At 41.3% G+C, this 20,286-nt stretch overlaps 1 protein-coding gene across 1 annotated transcript in view; it reads right to left on the bottom strand.

Moving 5' to 3' along the window:
• Nucleotides 1-19,404, bottom strand: part of kita (KIT proto-oncogene, receptor tyrosine kinase a) — a 39,536-nt gene extending 20,132 nt beyond the window's left edge. Inside the window, exons 1-8 of the mRNA XM_038999578.1 lie at nt 19,350-19,404; nt 6,453-6,707; nt 4,530-4,829; nt 4,306-4,445; nt 3,626-3,794; nt 3,229-3,415; nt 2,327-2,442; nt 735-849 (exon numbers count right to left, since the gene is read on the bottom strand). Of these exons, the coding sequence (XP_038855506.1) occupies nt 735-849; nt 2,327-2,442; nt 3,229-3,415; nt 3,626-3,794; nt 4,306-4,445; nt 4,530-4,829; nt 6,453-6,707; nt 19,350-19,404 (1,337 nt within the window). The remainder of the gene's footprint in view (nt 1-734; nt 850-2,326; nt 2,443-3,228; nt 3,416-3,625; nt 3,795-4,305; nt 4,446-4,529; nt 4,830-6,452; nt 6,708-19,349) is intronic.
• Between the last annotated feature and the right edge of the window lie 882 nt (nt 19,405-20,286).

Below are 20,286 nucleotides of genomic sequence, written 5' to 3'. Positions count from 1 at the left end.
CGCCACTCATCGGCAGAATCTTTAAACAGGGGTAAGCAACGAGTCACTGCTGCAGGGACAGGAGGTAAACACCTTCCCCCAAACCTGGAGGAACTCCACTGAGGGGGAGAAAAACACCAAAGGTGCATTCACCACCAATGGTTCACTCTCCCCGCCGAATCCAAAGCCGGGGCTTCTGGCTGCCCAGGACTGAGATCATCCAATTCATACTCTGAAAACCCCGTTGGGCGTGATTTCAGTTTGCTTTAGCTGAATAGGATTGGTCGTTGACTCCCCATAGTATGTTTGACTGACTGACTGACTGACTGACTGACTGACTGACTGACTGACTGACTGACTGACTGACTGACTGACTGACTGACTGACTGACTGACTGACTGACTGACTGACTGAAAGGGAACTTCCTAGAACATACTGTCCAATCCCCTAATCATAACACAGTCCTCTCGTGCAAAGCCAACAAACCAATCTCAAATCATCTCGGCCCAATCCTTAATCACATAAGGGTAATCTCCCTTCAGTCCACCAGCAAGTCATGCTTGTCCAATCCCACATCTGCTTCTACTGTTGGAAGGTCAAGATAATTAGACCATGTTGAAACCATCTTACTGAGGGTTGAAACAAATATCTTCTCAGAGTAACATTAAGTAATTACAGTTACATTTCAAAATTCCCTTGATCTATCAACGAAGTCCAATCATAGCATGCCATTGTGAGTATGTGTGTGTTGTCACCTCATATAGGGCTGTTCACAGTAGTACCAGGTGATCTGTGGGGCGGGGTATCCCTTAGCTACACATCGCACCTGTCCGTCCACCGGGCCCTCGTGAGATACAATCTCTGGTTTACCTGACAGGAGCACAGAGATGTTAGTGACGATGCCAGGTGGGGATTCACATTCACACATACTTACACCCCAACACACACACACACACACACACACACACACACACACACACACACACACACACACACACACACACACACACACACACACACACACACACACACACACACACACACACACACACACACACACTCATCACACACGCTGCTGCTACTGTCTATGATCTATCCTGTTGCCTAGTCACTTTACCCCTACCTATTTCCTCATACCCCTGCACATCAACAATGATAGCTTGGTTATATACCAGTACCCCATGTATATAACCAAACTATCATTGCTCATTGTGTATTTATTCCTTGTGTTAATTTTTTTTCCTTCCTATTATTATTATTATTTTTTTTAATTATTGTATTCTGCATTGTTGGGAATGGTCCATAAGTAAGCATTTCAATAAAAAAAAGCATGTGACAATATAACATTGATTACCGTAATTGCTGGACTATTAAGCGCACCTGAATATAAGCCGTACCCACTGAATTTTTTACAAATATGTATTTTGTACATAAATAAACCGCCCATGTCTATAAGCCGCAAGTGCCTACCGGTACATTGAAACAAATGAACTTTACACAGCCTTTAAAAGAAACACGGCTTGTAACAAAAATAAATAGGCTTTTAAACGAAACACGGCTTGTAACAAAAATAAATAGGCTTTAACGAAACACGGCTTGTAACAAAAATAAAAAATAAATAGCAGTAAACAGTAGCCTACCAAGAAAGTCAAACTTCATTGCGGTGGCGATTGTTTTGGCTTTCAGTCGGATCTGCACAGTTCCAACGTCTTATCATCGACTCATTAAGGCCAAGCTCCCGTGCAGCAGCTCTATTTCCTTTTCCAACAGCCATATCGATCGCCTTCAACTTGAAAGCTGCATCATATGCATTTCTCCGTGTCTTTGCCATGATGAGGGTGACAAAATGACTACCGTAATCAGAATGATGGCAAGTTTGAACGCGCTCGATTTACGTCACATTATGTGACGGTGCTCAGTTTTTTGGCGGCATGAATCTTGTGAAAAAAAAAAAAAAAACATAAATTAGCCGCGTCATTGTATAAACCGCGAGGTTCATAGCGTGGGAAAAAAGTAGCGGCTTATAGTCCGGAAATTACGGTAGAAGTAAATTGGCAAACTAATATCTTCAACTATTTTCCCTAGTTATGGGCCTGTACATTAATGAACTGTAATGCTCTGATTTACTGTTTTGATGGTTGGTGGGAGGAGGGGAATAAGTGGTTGGGCTTTAACATGGTGAATGATCTGTGAAAATCTAGTCATAAATGTCACATCATGTTAATGATTAATTACATCATATTGATAGCATGTAGAAATGAAGTCTCTAACTGCCCATTTCCTTACATAATGTATGTGTGGCTCCAGGGCACAGAAAACATTTAGAGAATATAATGTTACGACTTACTGATTACGTAGACCGAAAACGACTGATTGACTGTTGCGTCACCATTGGAGGCATAAAAGGTGTAGACTCCACTCTCTGACATTTTCAAACGCACCAGCCTCAGCACAATGTTGTACCTGGTGATTGAATCAACAACAACAACATTTTTAAAAACAACTCACGTTATAGAAGCTGATTTCTTTTAAATAAGCCACCAGTGCTCTGCCTAGGTCAGAAACTGCCCCATGGATATTTACCACCAGAAAGACAGTTCTTTTCCCACAGTTTAGCTGCACAATACTTCCACTCACTAAAAGCTCTGAGGCACTAATTCATTTCTAGTGTGTGTGTGTGTGTGTATGTGTGTGTGTGTGTGTGTGTGTGTGTGTGTGTGTGTGTGTGTGTGTGTGTGTGTGTGTGTGTGTGTGTGTGTGTGTGTGTGTGTGTGTGTGTGTGTGTGTGTGTGTGTGTGTGTGTGTGTGTGTGTGTGTGTGTGTGTGTGGATGTGTTTAACTATACTTGTGGGGAACAGAAGTCCCTACAAGAATAGTAAACAAACAAACATTTTACCAACTGGGGACATTTTGGTCAAATGCTATTTCTAGGGATTAGAATTAGGTTTAGGGTTAGGAGGTAGGGTTAGGAGCTAGTGTTAGGTTTAGGGTTAAGGTTACGTCTTGGTGTTAAGGTTAGGGTAAGGGATAGGGGTTAAGGTAAATAGGATTTTGAATGGGACTGAATTGTATGTCCCCCAAGGTTAGCTGCACAAACCTGTGTGTGTGACTTTGTGTGTGACTGTGTGTGTGTGTGTGAGTGTGAGTGTGAGTGTGAGTGTGAGTGTGAGTGTGAGTGTGTGTGTGTGTGTGTGTGTGTGTGTGTGTGTGTGTGTGTGTGTGTGTGTGTGTGTGTGTGTGTGTGTATACCTGTGTTGGTGGTTCTGTGTGGTGATGACATGGTCGGAGGTGTTCCTGAGCTGCTGGCCTGAGAAGCTCCAGGTGAAGGTGTGTGGTTTGGGGTAGGCTTCCATGTCCACATGCAGGGACAGACTCTCACCAGCACGAACACGCACTGTACCGTTGTCTGACGGAGTCAGATTAATGAATCCTCTATCTGGAAGACAAACAACCCACCCGTCAGACATCACAATGTCCTTGATGTATTCTAAACAAAACCACTTCATTTCCACTTAGGTTTTCAAATTAGTGTCGCGATAGCTTCACGTCATGGAAATACATAATGCAACCCATTCAAATTGAGAATTTCAATATTGATCAGCAGTAGTTTTACATAATTGACCATACACTGTAATGCCTTACTCACCATAGACGTCCAGCCAGATTGACTCAGAGTTGATCCCCTTCTCATTCTGACCCTCACATCGATATCTCCCAGAATCCCGTGCCCTGACAGAGTTGATGTAGAGCCTAGCGCTACGGACGTGTTTGATGGGCTCAGTCAGGATGCGTGAGGCGTTCTCCACCGCCGGTTGCTGTGGATACGAAGCCCACACGGCATCCTGTCAATCAACACCCAGAGATGTCTAGAGATGAACCCTGTTAATCCTGGCCTGGGCTGCATTCCTTCCCTCTCCGGCCAGGGGGACAGGAGGGCTAACTTCTCACACACACACGCACACACACACAGGTGTAAACACACACCTCACCGTGACGAGCCTGAGACTCAGTAAATATACACACAAACTTAGTCCTGCAACCTCCCTTCAACATCTGGTTTCTCAAGATACTGAAGTTTCAGTCTTGGAGCGTTTTGGACTCTTGTAAACCCTTCATAACTCTTATAGTCCCTTCTAAATCTTATAAACATTATTCTGAGAGCTTTTGTTATAACTTCATATCCCCGAATTTGACATGTATCTTTTAAGCTTTTCCAATAAAATTCCAATCTCAATCTCTCTTTCAGTCAATTTGTTGGAGATCTGTCCATGGTATCCCTCCAGCTTCCCTGGCCAACCCCCCAGAGAGAGGGCAAAGGGTTCTCACCGTGCCGGGCGGTGCGGCCCACTTCAGCTTGATGTCTCCGTTGACGTTGGTGGTGCTGCAGGTCAAGGTAAGAGTCTGGCCCCGTGTCAGGATCACCCTCTTGGGTTCCCGCATCTCAATCACAGGGGCGGCGTCTGGGACTGAGATAAAAAATGTTGAATATCAAATAAAAGATCTGGATACTGTACTTCACATCCTATAACACACATATCATGTTTTTTTACCTGGGCGCACAGTCAGATCATAGTGATGTGATTTAACGTGGGCGCCGCCAAGTCTGCCAGTGCAGATATAACAGCCCTCGAAGGCCTTCTTAGTGTCGAAGATAACCATGCCCCGCTCCAGGCTGGCAACATAGTGGAGGCCAGTAGGGAGGGCACCGCCATGACACGGCTCCAGGCTCAGGTTGACCACGCCCGGGTCAGTTGCTAGGCAGGGGATGGAGGCGCTGTCTCCCGCACGAGTTAGGATACTGAACACCATAGTCTTTCTAAAGGCATTATCAGGATCTGCCAAAACAACAACTTAAAATCAACAGTGTGATATGAAAACAACCACAGGTAGACTGTACAAAAATTATCTTTGGATCAACTTTTTGTTTTTAAATCACTTAGGTTTTCTCAATTGATAAATACTACATTTTCTGAAACCAAATAAATTATTTAATGGCAACTGTTCTGTTTTTATTATTATCAAACCTATATTTCAAGTTGCAACTTATTTCTTTCTTTCAACACTTCCCCTTTGGTTCAACCTACAAAATAACACATACAAACTAATATTTCATGTAAATACATCAAATGTTGTCCAAAATCTCATTACATTTTTTAATTTGGAATTACCTATTTCTTCAATTGGGTTACAAGCAATTAACTATACTCCCTGTAAATTTAGAATGTTTGTTCAATAATATTTACAAACATATTTTTTACAAAATATTCTTATATTTAGTTGCCACAATATTGTAACCAAACACTCTTCAGTATCACATGCAGTTATGCCAGTATCAGTACAAAACCTGGCAGTGTAGAAGTTTAAGTTTGAATGTCGATTACAATAGAGCACATAAACTGGAATGACATTCACTCTCATGGGTAGCCAAAAAGAACAACCTGAAAGCCATGCCCCCAGTAAACCACGCCTCCAAATCTTCTGCTAGGCTGCCGCCGCTACATTGCCCCCACCACAAGTGTTGGAAGCAATTCAGAAGCTTTCATTCAATTAAATTCCAAAAATCACATTGATCTGTCAAATTTGTTATTTGATTTCAATCCTTCCAATCAGCGTTGTTCCACTTTTTTTTACAGTGTATATGGAAAGATGTACAGAGTGTATGTATTGTATGTATAATACTGAGTGAGGAGATTAGGAGATAATATGCATACTACTGAGAGAGGAGATTAGGAGAGGAGATAGTATGTATAATACCGAGAGAAGAAATTAGGAGATAGTATGTATAATACTGAGAGAACAGATTAGGAGATAGTGTGTATAATACTGAGAGAAGAGATTAGGAGATAGTGTGTATAATACTGAGAGAACAGATTAGGAGATAGTGCTAATTGTGTTAGCCAAACATTGATAAAGATCCAGTTTGCTCTTTAGGCAATAATCAATCAATCACTGACACACACACACACACACACACACACACACACACACACACACACACACACACACACACACACACACACACACACACACACACACACACACACACACACACACAGTAGGCACTTTCCAAGTAATAAGCAGTTCTATCTAGATGTACTACCCTACAGTCATGGCACTTGTCTAAGTAGTGTTGAAAACTGATCCAAATACCTATCAATCCAGGAGACACTTGTAAAAACCTTCATGCACAAACTCAACCACAAACAATGCCCCTCTAAGAAAAGGTTTTATCACTTGTTCTGCCTCAAAAAATGTTTTACAAGATCAGAGAAAAACAAGTACCTTTCTCATGTGCATTCTTTCTCCCACCCCTCTCTTTCTCTCTCTAGCTTGCTTGATCGCTCACTCACTCCCTCACTCCCTCATACCCAGATACACATAAAAACCCAAACATATCACATCTCACATACACATCTCACATTCATGGCCCTGTGTGCCTGTGTGGGCATGTATGTTCAGTCAGAAACACACACCTTTGACAAAGACGTAGACAGAGCTCTGCTCTCCGCTGCTCTCCTCCAGGCAGATGTATCGGCCCATGTGGACAGGCTGAGCTTTGGGGATTTCCAGGTCGGACGCCCCATTACTCCGCACCTCGCCCCTCAGCTTTGGACGGTCCTCCCTCTGCCACCGCATCACCTGGTCACCCTGGCAACGCAGACTGAAGGGGGCATTGAGTGGAATGACCAGGTAGGGGTTGCTGGGGGTGATGGTGGGCCTGGAGCTGCCTGTAGTAACATGGTCGGGATCTTCATTACAGTACAGTATAGATAAAACAGGCTCTGGACCAGTGGAGGCTGCTGAGGGGAGGACGGCTCATAATAATGGCTGGAACGGAGCAAATGGAATGGCATCAAACTCATGAAAACCATGTGTTTGATGTATTTGATACCATTCTACTTATTCTGCTCCAGCCATTCTCACGAGCCCGTCCTCCCCAATTATGGTGCCACCAACCTCCTGTGCTCTGGATATCATATACAGAATCACTGAAAATCAGTGGTGTAGTGCAGGGTATATCCCGGTATACACCGTATACCCACTTATTTTTCAGTGGGCATTGCGTATACCCACTTCTTAATCCCCACTGATACATATCAAAGTAGTGATAGTGGAGGTATACACCTTATCAATGAATAGGGCTGATGGAACAGATCAGAATGTTTAGCTTAACATGTTGATAAACTATTATTTCTTCACATTTTAGGCGCAGCAATGTACACAGGACAGTAGGCCTACGCGTGATTGTTCCAAAATGCAATTTGCAGGAAAACACCGTTCTAAAATGTACCCAACACATGTGAGCGGTTTTATGGACAGAGATGCAAGTATCCATTGGAAAGGGGGGGGGGGGATTTAAAGAAGCAACAACTATCATGAGTTGCTAATATGATTAGGATAATGCTTTGGGCTGCTAGACAATGAAAGAAAGTTTAATGAAAACCAATAGCCTAGAGCAGGAGAATGCATATGAGTAAGTCTTTATAAAAATATATTGCCTCCACATTTCTATGGTGGGATTTTGGCTATAGGTTACTTTGAAGCAAGGTAAGACATGCCTCATAATATGAAGTAAAACGTACAGGTTTCAAACAATTAAGGAACAGGAAAATATAGTGATAGCTAATGATAGGCCTAACAGTCTTCTGGTAGATGGAAAGGCTTTCCCAAAAACCTTCTCAGTTAAACTAGCTACAAAGTAGAATGATATCATTATTTGCATCAATCCAGTGTGTATTTATTTTTCAAACCTTTTCATGTGCTACCAAAACACTGCAAACCAAACAACAGTTCTAGGTGCCTGCACACTTGAATTAAAGGGTAACTACACTAAAAAATCTAAAATTCTCTGAGTTTTCCCAGACCTTAAAAGTGGTCTCCTGATGTGGTTTAAGCATTGTTATGGACTTAGAACATTCCATTTGGTTGTTTTTCTGTTCAAAAAAGTGTTACTTTGAGAACAAAAACATTAAAACCTGTCAAATCTGAAACCGGTGAATTTCTGACTCAGTTGACAGCCTCATTTATCTGTTTCAATAGTAGGCCTACTATAAGTCTACTTGCACAGTACAGCTTGAATTGGCCTGACTGTGAAAGACCAACATGGGATTTATAATTTTAGGTCATTCAGTGTGTCACTCTTTCTCATGGAATTTTTCACACAGGGCGCCTTTCCTTCGCTGGAAAATTTTGGGCAAAATTAGAGTATACCCATTTCTCCAGGCACCACTACACCACTGCTGAACATTTTATTATAACACACACAGTCCTCACGACTGACAGCAGTTTCCAATGGACCTTGATCAGTATCTATAGGCTAATGGTAATTCAGTTTTACTGTACATGGGAGGCTTTCACTCTCATTTGTGTTTAGATGGGTAAAACGTTAAGAGTACAGGTATGTTTCACAGAACGGAGTAAATAAGTAACTGCCAAAATAAAGGAAACCCCAACATAAAGTGTGTTAATAGGGTGTTGGGCCACCACGAGTCGCTAGCACAGCTTTAAAGCACCTTGGCATAGATTCTACAAGGGCCTGGAACTTTATTGGAGGGATGTGACACCATTCTTCCACGAGATATTCCATAATTTGGTGTTTTGTTGATAGTGGTAGAAAAACGCTGTCTCGGGGGGCCGCTCCAGAATCTCCCAAAAGTGTTCAATTAGGTTGAGATCTGGTGACTGAGACACACATAGATAAAATCACTCACATACTCTAACACACGCACGCACACACAAACACCCTTTAAACCCCCTATGCTCCTTTGAGACTTGAGACCTCTTCTTCTAGCCATTGTAGCCAACATTTTATACATGACCCTAAGCATGATGGAATGTTATTTGCTTAATTAACTCAGGAACCACAGCGGTGTGGAAGCAACTGCTTTCAATATATTTTGTATCCCTTTTTCTCAAGAATTTCCTTTATTTTAGCAGTTACCCGCATCTTTAACAGCAAAGAGTGCACAGCAGGTACTTCAACAGTAATAGTCGGTTAGAAATGTATGTCAGTACAAAGGATGGGTAGATGAGAGCCTCATCTCAGCTTGTTTTGCATGCATTTTGATAGTAATACAAATCATTATCATAGCCCTCCCATCAATATATTGACACCACTTCATGACTGAAAAATGTCAGGTGAGTTATTGCTTTGGCAAAGATGTAAAACTATGCACCATGTACAATTCTTAGCACAACTTGAAATCTACCTGCAGCAATATCAGCACTGGCAGAGAGTCATATTGATTTTGCTTTGAAGGCCAACCAAGTTCTCTCCCGTTCCATTCCCTAGGCACCCTTTGGCTCTCAAACCGACTGAAATGTTTTTATTTTTTGTATAAAATAGTAAAAACCAGATCACTTAATATAGCAATGGAGGCTACTCAGACGAGCAAGGATGAGGACCATATTACTCAATGAATTTCATAAAAATAGTGAAACATTCAAAAAGTTATACTTTTTAGATAAAACTATACTAAATATATTCACGTCACAAAATAACTGATTAATTTAAAACACAGTTTTGCAATGGTCTGCAGTAGCTAAACAACACCCTCTAGGGTAGCACCCCGGAGTAGCCGGAGGACAGCTATTTTTCATCCTCCTCCTCATTGTTCTCACTCGGGATTCATATTTCCCCGAAAATCTACCAAGTTTCAATACCGGGAATAATTCATATTTATCCAGAGAAATACAGCAAAAAACATAAGTGCCCATTTATACCGTTTAAACCAAGATATGGTTACTATGCCAGCGCTTGTGCCTTTGTGTCGGCTTGGCTGCACCACTATGTAAAGATTACAGAGCAAATGAAACTGATATTTACTAATGATAGAGTACTGAAGAGTCATAGGATGCCACATTTCCAACAAGTCAGTTCGTCAAATTTCTGCCCTGCTGGAGCTGCCCTGGTCAACTGTAAGTGCTGTTATTATGAAGTGGAAACGTCTAGGAGCAACAACGGCCCAGCTGCGAAGTATAAGGCCACACAAGCTCACAGAACAGGGCCGCAGAGTGCCTCAGTTGCAACACTCACTGCCAAGTTCCAAACTGCCTCTGGAAGCAACGTCAGCACAATAACTGTTTGTCTGGAGCTTCATGAAATGGGTTTTCATGGCCGAGCAGCCGCACACAAGCCTAAGATCACCATGCGCAATGCCAAGTGTCGGCTGGAGTGGTGTAAAGCTCGCCGCCATTGGATTCTCACGCGTTCTCAGGAGTAATGAATCACACTTCACCATCTGGCAGTCCGAGGGAATAATCTGGGTTTGGCGGATGCCAGGAGAGCACTACCTGCCCGAATGCATAGTGCCAACTGTAAAGTTTGGTGGAGGAGGAATAATGGTCTGGGGCTGTTTTTCATGGTTCGGGCTAGACCCCTTAGTTCCAGTGAAGGGAAATGTTAATGCTACAGCCTACAATGACATTCTAGACGATTCTGTGGTAACAGTTTGGGGAAGGCTCTTTCCTGTTTCAGCATGACAATGTCCCCGTGCATAAAGCGAGGTCCATACAGAAATGATTTGTCGAGATTGGTGTGGAAGAACTTGACTGGCCTGCACAGAGCCCAAGACCCCGCAGCAATGTTCCAACATCTAGTGGAAAGCCTTCCCAGAAGAGTGGAGGCTGTTACAGCAGCAAAGGGGAGGCCAACTCTATATTAATGCCCATGATTTTGGAATGAGATGTTCGACGAGTAGATGTCCACATACCTTGATACACAACATGGCCAAAAGTATCTTAACGGGGACCAACGGTGTTAAAAAAAATATCCATATCTACTATTATACTGTTTGTTGATCACACATTCGCTACCGAAGCTCTCATATGGGCAGCAAGTACGAGACATCTTATAGCGGTATTTTAACATGCATAGGTGAGAGACATGCTTTGATAATATAACCTATGGATTACAGAAATAAGTTAGGAATGTTCATGCAATACAGGAGTCAGGATTTTGGGTTTCAGTGGGATTGGGATTGGATAGGGAAATAGGCTTTAGGACAGGAGACAGAATTTTCCCTCATGCCTCTCTGAATTGTTAACAGGCTTCATGTCTGTGACAGAGATCCTATGTAGTGAATTGTGCATGGGCTAGGGCGATATATAAAATACATTTGATTAATTCAAATGTATGTTTTTGCACATTAAATTCCAAATGCCTGTATCGCAAGAATCAAGTTTTTTGGGGAGTAAAATGTTTTATGAGCGTTTATGCCCGTTTCTTCTCATGTATTTTTGGTCTCGTCTCCTTTGCTCCTTTCTGTGCCTTCCCTACACCAGAGATCTGTGTATAATGTTGAGATGTTCATGTCTCCGCCCCAACAATGGGAGTCATTGTCCCAAAGGCGGGAAGGCAGGCAACAGTGGGCTTATTTTGGATAGTTTTGGTGAGAGTGAAACCTCTCGCTTTGCATCTTCCTTTCTGATTACACACACACACACACACACACACACACACACACACACACACACACACACACACACACACACACACACACACACACACACACACACACACACACCAAGATCCTCCCCCTGCCACTCACAATAACAAAGATGAGAGGTCACCTCTTCCTCTCTGACAAGAGGTTTCAACTCACTATTTGCATTTGAGTTTTGGTCCAACAGAATCGGTCATATGGACACAAACACATTGAGAAGTTAACCTGTTTGGGATAGGGGGCAGCATTTTCACGTTTGGATGAAAAGCGTGCCCAGAGTAAACTGCCTGCTACTCAGTCCCAGTTGCTAATATATGCATATTATTAGTAGATTTGGATGGGAAACACTCTGAAGTTTCTAAAACTGTTTGAATGATGTCTGTGAGTACAACAGAACTCATATGGCAGGTGAAAACCTGAGAAAAATCCAACCAGGAAGTGGGAAATCTGAGGTTTGTAGTTTTTCAACTCTTTGCCTATCAAATATACAGTGTCTATGGGGTCAAATTGCACTTCCTAAGGCTTCCACTAGATGTCAACAGTCTGTAGAACCTTGTTTGATGCTTCTACTGTAAAGGAGGGGGAATGAGAGGGGATTGAGTCAGTGGTCTGGCAGAGTGCCATGAGCTGACCATGCGCGTTCACATGATAGTTAGCTTGAGTTCCATTGCATTTCTGAAGACAAAGGAATTCTCCGGTTGGAACATTATTGAAGATTTATGATAAAAACATCCTAAAGATTGATTCTATACTTCGTTTGACATGTTTCTACGAACTGTAATATTACTTTTTTGACTTTGCGTCTGAACTAAGCGATCGCGCATTGAGCATTTGGATTACTGGGCTAAACGCGCAAACAAAAAGGAGGTATTTGGACATAAATTATGGATGTTATCGAACAAATCAAAAATGTATTGTGGAACTGGGATTCCTGGGAGTGCATTCTGATGAAGGTCATCAAAGATAAGTGAATATTTATAATACTATTTCTGACTTCTGTTGACTCCGCAACATGGCGGCTATATGTTTGGCTTGTTTTGGTCTCTGAGCGCCGTACTCAGATTATTGCATGATTTGCTTTTTCCGTAAAGCTTTTTTGAAATCTGACAAAGCGATTGCATTAAGGAGAAGTATATCTATAATTCTGTGCATAATACTTGTATCTTTTATCAAAGTTTATTATGAGTATTTCTGTAAATTGATGTGGCTCTGTGCAAATTCACGGGATGTTTTGGAGGCAAAGCCAAATGTAAACTGAGGTTTTTGGATATAAATATGAACTTGATCGAACAAAACATACATGTATTGTGTAACATGTTGTCCCGGGAGTGTCATCTGATGAAGAATATCAAAGGTTAGTGATTAATTTTATCTCTATTTCTGCGTTTTGGTGAGTCCTCTCTTTGGTTGGAAATGGCTGTATGCTTTCTGTGACTAGTTGCTGACCTAACATAATGATATGTGGTGCTTTCGGCGAAAAGCCTTTTGAAATCAGACACTGTGATTGGATTACCGAGAAGTTTATCTTTAAAATGGTGTCTAATACTTGTATGTTTGAGAAATTTGAATGATGAGATTTCTGTTGATTGAATTTGGCGCCCTGCAATTTCATTGGCTGTTGGCGAGGGGCTCCGCTAGCGGAACGTTCACAGACAGGTTAACCTTTCTAACAATACCCTTTTTATGTCGCAACATCTCAAACTGCATAGAGAGCAGACACTACTAAAACAGGAGTATCAATTCACATAGATTCTGGATAATTATTGCTCAGTTTGTCGCGCGTGGCATTGTGGTACCATGTAACACAGCAGCATTTCAGACAAAGACCGTTATGCTAGCTGTCTAGTCTGTGTTTTATAAATGTGCAATAAGCATAAAGCATAGTTATACAAAGAATTGGCAACTCGTTCTTATTCTGAGAAATTATGTAGGCCACTTGATTTCAACATCTGAACAAAGTGGACAGTTTAGCATGCTGTTCAAACAGTTGGAGATGGACAGAAGGGTGTGTTCATAACAATTCAACTGTTCTACCTTGTTAGCTAGCAAGTAGATCCAAGGGGGCTAAACTTGAAAAATAAAGATTACCTGGCTACTTCCTCACTAGCTCGTGGGCTTGTGCTTAAGAGATTGTTTATGAGACCGGTGTTAATTTTCTATAATGACTGCTACAAGAAGTTAGTCATTATTAGTGAATGTGCATTATGCATGGTTCTGGTTACATTTTTAACAAAAAAGGCATTTTAGTAGACAGACTTGAAAGCCATATCAGTGATTATTGCAAAAAATCAGGTTAAACTATTTTGATAAAATCATTTAGTTATTAGGGCAGCAGGTAGCCTCGTGGTTAGAGCGTTGGGCAATTAACCGAAAGGTTGCTAGATTGAATCCCCGAGCTGACAAGGTGAAAATCTGTTGTTCTGCTCCTGAACAAGACAGTTAACCCACTGTTCCTAGGCCATCATTGTAAATAAGAATTTGTTCCTAACTGACTTGCCTAGTTAAATAAAAAAAATTGTGGGTCTTAAGGTTGTGGAAGGCTCATACTTAGTGTAGGTATAATTTCACATGCCCTGAATTCATTAGATTATTGCTCACTGTTTGGAATGCAGTGTATTTGACCTTTAACTGTACAACAAAGCTTGTGTAGGGAAAACATTTTTTTTTAAATATACTGTATTCAGTTGAAGTCAGAAGTTTACATACATTTAGGTTGGAGTCATTAAAACTCGTTTTTCAACCACTCCACACATTTCTTGTTACAAACTATAGTTTTGGCAAGTCGGTTAGGACATCTACTGTGTGCATGACACAAGTAATTTTCCCAACAATTGTTTACAGACAGATTATTTCACTTATAATTCACTGCATCACAATTCCAGTGGGTCAGACGTTTACATACTCTAAGTTGACTGTGCCTTTAAACAGCTTGGAAAATTCCAGAAAATGATGTCATGGCTTTAGAAGATTCTGATAGGCTAATTGAAATCATGTGAGTCAATTGGAGGTGTACCTGTGGATGTATTTCAAGGCCTACCTTCAAAGTCAGTGCCTCTTTGCTTGACATCATGGGAAAATCAAAAGAAATCAGCCAACCAAGACCTCAGAAAAAAATGGTAGACCTCCACAAGTCTGGTTAATCCTTGGGAGCAATTTCCAAAGACCTGAAGGTACCACGTTCCTCTGTACAAACAATAGTATGCAAGTATAAACACTATGGGACCACGCAGCCATCACACCGCTCAGTAAGGAGACGCGTTCTGTCTCCTAGAGATGAATGTACTTTGGTGCGAAAAGGGCAAATCAATCCCAGAACAACAGCAAAGTACCTATTGACGATGCTGTAGGAAACAGGTAAAGGTATTCACAGTAAAACGAGTCCTATATTGACATAACCTGAAAGGCCGCTCAGCAAGGAAGAAGCCACTGCTCCAAAACCGCCATAAAAAAGACAGACTACGGTTTGCAACTGCACGTGTGGACAAAGATCGTACTTTTTGGAGAAATGTCCTCTGGTCTGATGAAACAAAAATAGAACTGTTTGGGCATAATGACCATCGTTATGTTTGGAGGTAAAGGGGGGAGGCTGGCAAGCTGAAGAACACCATCCCAACCATGAAGCACGGGGGTGGCAGCATCATGTTGTGGGTGTGCTTTGCTGCAGGAGGGACTGGTGCACTTCACAAAATATATGGCTTCATGAGAAAGGAAAATTATGTGGATATATTGAAGCAACATCTCAAGACATCATTCAGGAAGTTAAAGCTTGGTCGCAAATGGGTCTTCCAAATGGACAATGACCCCAAGCATAATTCCAAAGTTGCGGCAAAATGGCTTAAGGACAACAAAGTCAAAGTATTGGAGTGGCCATCACAAAGCCCTGACCTCAATCCTATAGAAAATTTGTGGGCAGAACTGAAAAAGCATGTGCGAGCAAGGAGGCCTACAAACCTGACTCAGTTACACCCGCTCTGTCAGGAGGAATGGGCCAAAATTCCCCCCAACTTATTGTGGGAAGCTTGTGGAAGGCTACCCGAAACGTTTGACCCAAGTTAAACAATTTAAAGGCAATGCTACCAAATACTAATTGAGTGTATGTAAACTTCTGACCCAGTGGAAATGTGATGATAGAAATAAAAACTGAAATAAATCATTCTCTCCACTATTATTATGACATTTCACATTCTTAAAATAAAGTGGTGATCCTAACTGACCTAAGACAGGGAATTTTTACTAGGATTAAATGTCAGGAATTGTGAAAAACTGAATTTAAATGTATTTGGTTAAGGTGTATGTAAACTTCCGACTTCAACTGTACAAGTTAGTAAAAATAGAGATATTATTTTTAGGCCATATAGCCCAGCCCTAACATAGGCTTATCAAATTTGTGACTGTCTGAAGAGTCACAATGACAGCTCAAAGAGGCACACACTATTTTATAGGCTATACTGTATAAGTTTCCTGTAGGGTTTACTATCTGCATGCGGGTTGCATGTGCAGTCCTGCAGTGTCAATGATGCGTGCTCTTTGAATTGATTGTGACTGTGTGAAGTAGATACACTAGGCTAAAGGCTTCCATGTGACAACCTGTTTGGATAATGTGCTATTTTATTTTTTTGCTCATCTGCTGCTGCGCAGGTTGTGTATTTTGTGGAATGGCATTAGTGTGACATTGGGAAAAAGTGTTTTAAGTTCCCAGGTCGTGTCATTTAATTTTGGGGAAATGTGTAGAGTTTTCCTGGGACAGTCCTGGGATCCCGGTTAACCATGTTAATCTGTAGTTCTCACCCCCTTCCATAGATTTACACAGCGATTATGACGACTTCACTGAGCTACAGCTAGCTAGCACTGTGGTGCATCAAGTGTGGTGAGTAGTTGACTCAAAGGGAGGGAAAGACAATAGTTGAACAGTTTTGAACAAATTCATTTCTTCAAAAATGAAGGAGAAGCAGCAGAGAGAGAGAGATTTAGTTGGATTTATTTTCTTCTTAGTTTACCTTTCACTTACTTAGATAATGGCGCTAATTTAGCAGAGCGCCAAGACTAGGTCCCGAAAGGCTTCTTAACAGCTTCTACCCCCAAGCCATAAAACTGCTGAACAGCCAATCAAATGGCTACCCGGACTATTTGCATTGACCCATCACACCTTTTTTTTATGCTGCTGCTACTCGTTGTTTATTATCTATGCATAGTCACTTTTCCCCTACCTACATGTACATATAACCTCAATTACTTCGACCAATCTGTACAATGACTCGGTACCAGTACCTGTATATAGCTTCGTTATTGCTATTTTATTGTTACTCATGAATTTTTTTACTTTAGGTTATTTAGTAAATATTTTCTTAACTCTTATTTTTCTTAAAACTGCATTGTTGGTTAAGGGCTTGTAAGTAATAACATTTGATTTGATTTACTCAACCTGACTCAAACAGAGATGAATGTTATTTATGAAAGCTAGCTGGCCAAGGCTATCCAACACTGCAACTCTTCCAAGTCAAGATAAGCTTTCGATTTTATTAATTTATTGCCACCGCGACCAGCTGGTGTAACTGCTAAACTCCTTACCGTACACTGTACTGCGTGATTTTACACATGGATTGGATTGTGGGTTTACTGACGCGTTAGCGCTAGTTTGTTGACTATAACGTTAATATGGTGACAACAGTGTAAACTGTGTAGCGGTTAGCAGTTAGAGTTTGAAGGTTTGTCTTGGATAGGCTTTTGCGCCTGGTCACAGGCAGCTGTTGTGTTGTGCACTGAAGTCCACAAACGAAGGGAAAAGGTGAGAGGAAGAGAGCACGTAGATTTGAGAAGGAATTAGACATCGAGCAAAGTGATGATGCTGTATGTGACTGCTATGTGCGGGTGATCAGGGGTGTATTCATTCCCCCGATTCTGTTGCAAAAACAAATTCTTAAACGGAACGAAATGGGGAGGGACCTAACTGAATTTGGCACATTGTTTGGACTAATGATTACACCCTAGATCAGCTAGATGGGAAACTCCAGTTCTCCGGGGCCGGCGTGGTGTCACAGATTTTCCCCATCCCTAGCAAACACACATGATTAAACTAATTGTATTCTAAACTGAAGATCATGATTAGTTGATTATTGGACTCATGTGTGTTAGCTGGAACTGGGGCAAAAGTGTGACACCAATCAGACCCCCGAGGACTGGAGTTGCCCATCCCTGGGCTAGATAGATGCAGGCAAGATTGTGCAAGGTGGTATTGAATGTGTCTCTATCTGTTACCTTGATTACTCCAATTTGTCACTCAACCATTATAAACTTTAATTTGTAGGATAGGTTGTAGCAACTTCATGATGGGTATAGGGCTAATTTAATTATAGTATCATGTAGTAGTCTAAACCTATTGATGTTACATTGAGCTGGGTGAGTGGAATATGAATGACGGTCATCCAATATGCTGTAATGGAAATAAGGGCACACTCATAAAAATTAAAATAAATCCTTCCTGACCACCACTGGAATACAGCCTAAATTGAATTTAGCAGAATGTATGTGGAAAAGGAAAATCACCTGCAGTGAGAACAAAATAAACTCCACCTGCAGAATACAACTGGTGAAAATAACCCCTGCACAGGCGAGAAGCAGAACTTGCCCGGGCTGTACATCCAGGACAAAGACGTACCAGGGACAACGCACTTCGCGCCACTCTTTGTAACAGACCACAAACCAACCCCCACCCACCCTGTAGACAAACTCCCCCATCCCTTCACGGGATCACTGACATTTTGTATCTGCCTTTGCCTGTTGTGTTTTCAAGTGGGTGTTTGGATTGATTCTTTAACGATGTAAACAATTACAAGCATAGGAGATAGGCCTACCACTCACAGCTCAATACTGCTCATTCACAGGTGAGGCATGTTGTAAATCATGTCAAACATTTTTTTCATGGCACCTGAAGTCCCAACATCAAAACACCATTCCAAGGCGTACAAAACTGAGTTTTAGTGGGAATGTTGATATAAAAAATTATGACAAAAGCCTCTGTATAATGGTTATCAAAAAATCTATAAACATTCACAGGCCGACAGTAGGTCTATGCAAAACCAATTTGTCGACAATTCCACTGCCCGTGTTAATTTTCATACTTCCAAGGAATTCGTATACATTTCCATAATTACAGTCATCCCTGAGATGACACGACTTGACAACAGCAACTGATCAGCGCAGCGCTTTCTACGCCAATGACCCGATGCTCTTGGAAAATAGCAATTTAGCGAGCATATACATATACGCCTAATACTTGGCTGTTGAACTAATGTTGTGCATTATGACTGGGATACCTGAGCTATTCCCAAATCATATAGTTTATCAAAACAACAAGTTTCATTATTTTAAGAAGAACGATTCCTAATTGTAATGTCTAAATCTTTACTTTACCCCACAATGGGGTCAATTATAAATCTCTCCATAAATAAATCGCTGTTTATTTACTTTTTGCCAATGTCTCCGAACTGTGCACGGCCTGCTAGATTAATAATTGAGAGGAACACAAACTGATGCTCAGCGCACAAATATCCAATTTCCTCATTAGGTTTCAGTGACTAACTGAAAATTGTCAAGGTAACGTTACAGGGTAACCAACAGGTAGGCAGGCTATCTCTACATCCCGAACGACCTGTGTTGACAAACTTATAGACTATACAAAGTTATAACCTGCTGAAAATGTGTGTAGTTTAGGCTACAATACAATCCTTAACTGAATAGAAATTACATATTTATAGTCCACATGAAAAACTAACAAAATTACAATGAACCAAACAGTGGCAAAAATGCAATTTAGTGTAGTGACCAAGGTGATCATGTTCGTGAAGTGTGATCAATAAACTTCTGTAAAACAACAACTAGCCCACAACAGTTGGCAGAGAGACAATGTTGACCAATATTATGCCTTACCTGTTTGGAAGGTTAACTGCAACAAGACAGAAAACAGTACCCAGTGGTATTCCATTATTACAATTCCATCTATATTGCGGTGCTTTATCAGTGTCTACTCTCTGAAGTGCTCGCGCTTGTAAATGGCTGAGTGAAGGCTTGCTACACATGCAGTTGAATGTCTTAAAGACACAGTGCAGCAGCGGGGTATTGCGTTGAAGTACTAGGATCAACTGGTGTTGACGTTGTGTTGGACTGAATCCGGAGGTCGTTAGCAGACAGCTATAACAATAACAACATGTTTTTTCTACTTGCAGGAACGCACACACACACACACACACACACACACACACACACACACACACACACACACACACACACACACACACACACACACACACACACACACACACACACACACACACACACACACACACACACACACACACACACACACACAGAGAGAGAGAGAGAAATCAGAACCACATCATATTTAGCTGATTGGATTAAATTGTTTTTGGTATCTTTTAGTTGTCACTGTATTAGACTAAGCATAGGTGTTTTGATGATGCTGAAATGTTGAAGATGAAATGGTGCTGGAATAGTGGAGGCAGATCCTGTTTTCTTTGCGACTTGCTGTTACTCTCTGTGGTTCTAAATCCATAGTTGTTTAGTAGTCCAAAAATGTTGGAAACATTAACTTGCTTGACCACGCTATAGGTCATGTAACTGTTTGTTATATGCAATATGCCTTGTGGACTTCACCTGAAAGTTGCTCTGCGGTTTTGTGATGAAACAAAGGTGTGGTTGAATTTATTCTGACACTGTGTCTTCTTATTGTCTTGGCCTTAGGCCGATATAACATGATGGCAAGGCATATGTACTAACAGGTTATAGAGCAAACAACGAAAATCATACAGTATGAGGGTTTGGTATAGCTTACTAGGCATGTTCTAAT

The sequence above is a fragment of the Salvelinus namaycush genome, chromosome 8 (assembly GCF_016432855.1).
Source record: "Salvelinus namaycush isolate Seneca chromosome 8, SaNama_1.0, whole genome shotgun sequence".
Classification (NCBI taxonomy): Eukaryota; Metazoa; Chordata; class Actinopteri; order Salmoniformes; family Salmonidae; genus Salvelinus; species Salvelinus namaycush.
The sequence above is the reverse complement of the archived record's forward strand: the minus strand, read 5'-3'. Positions and strand labels throughout refer to the sequence as shown.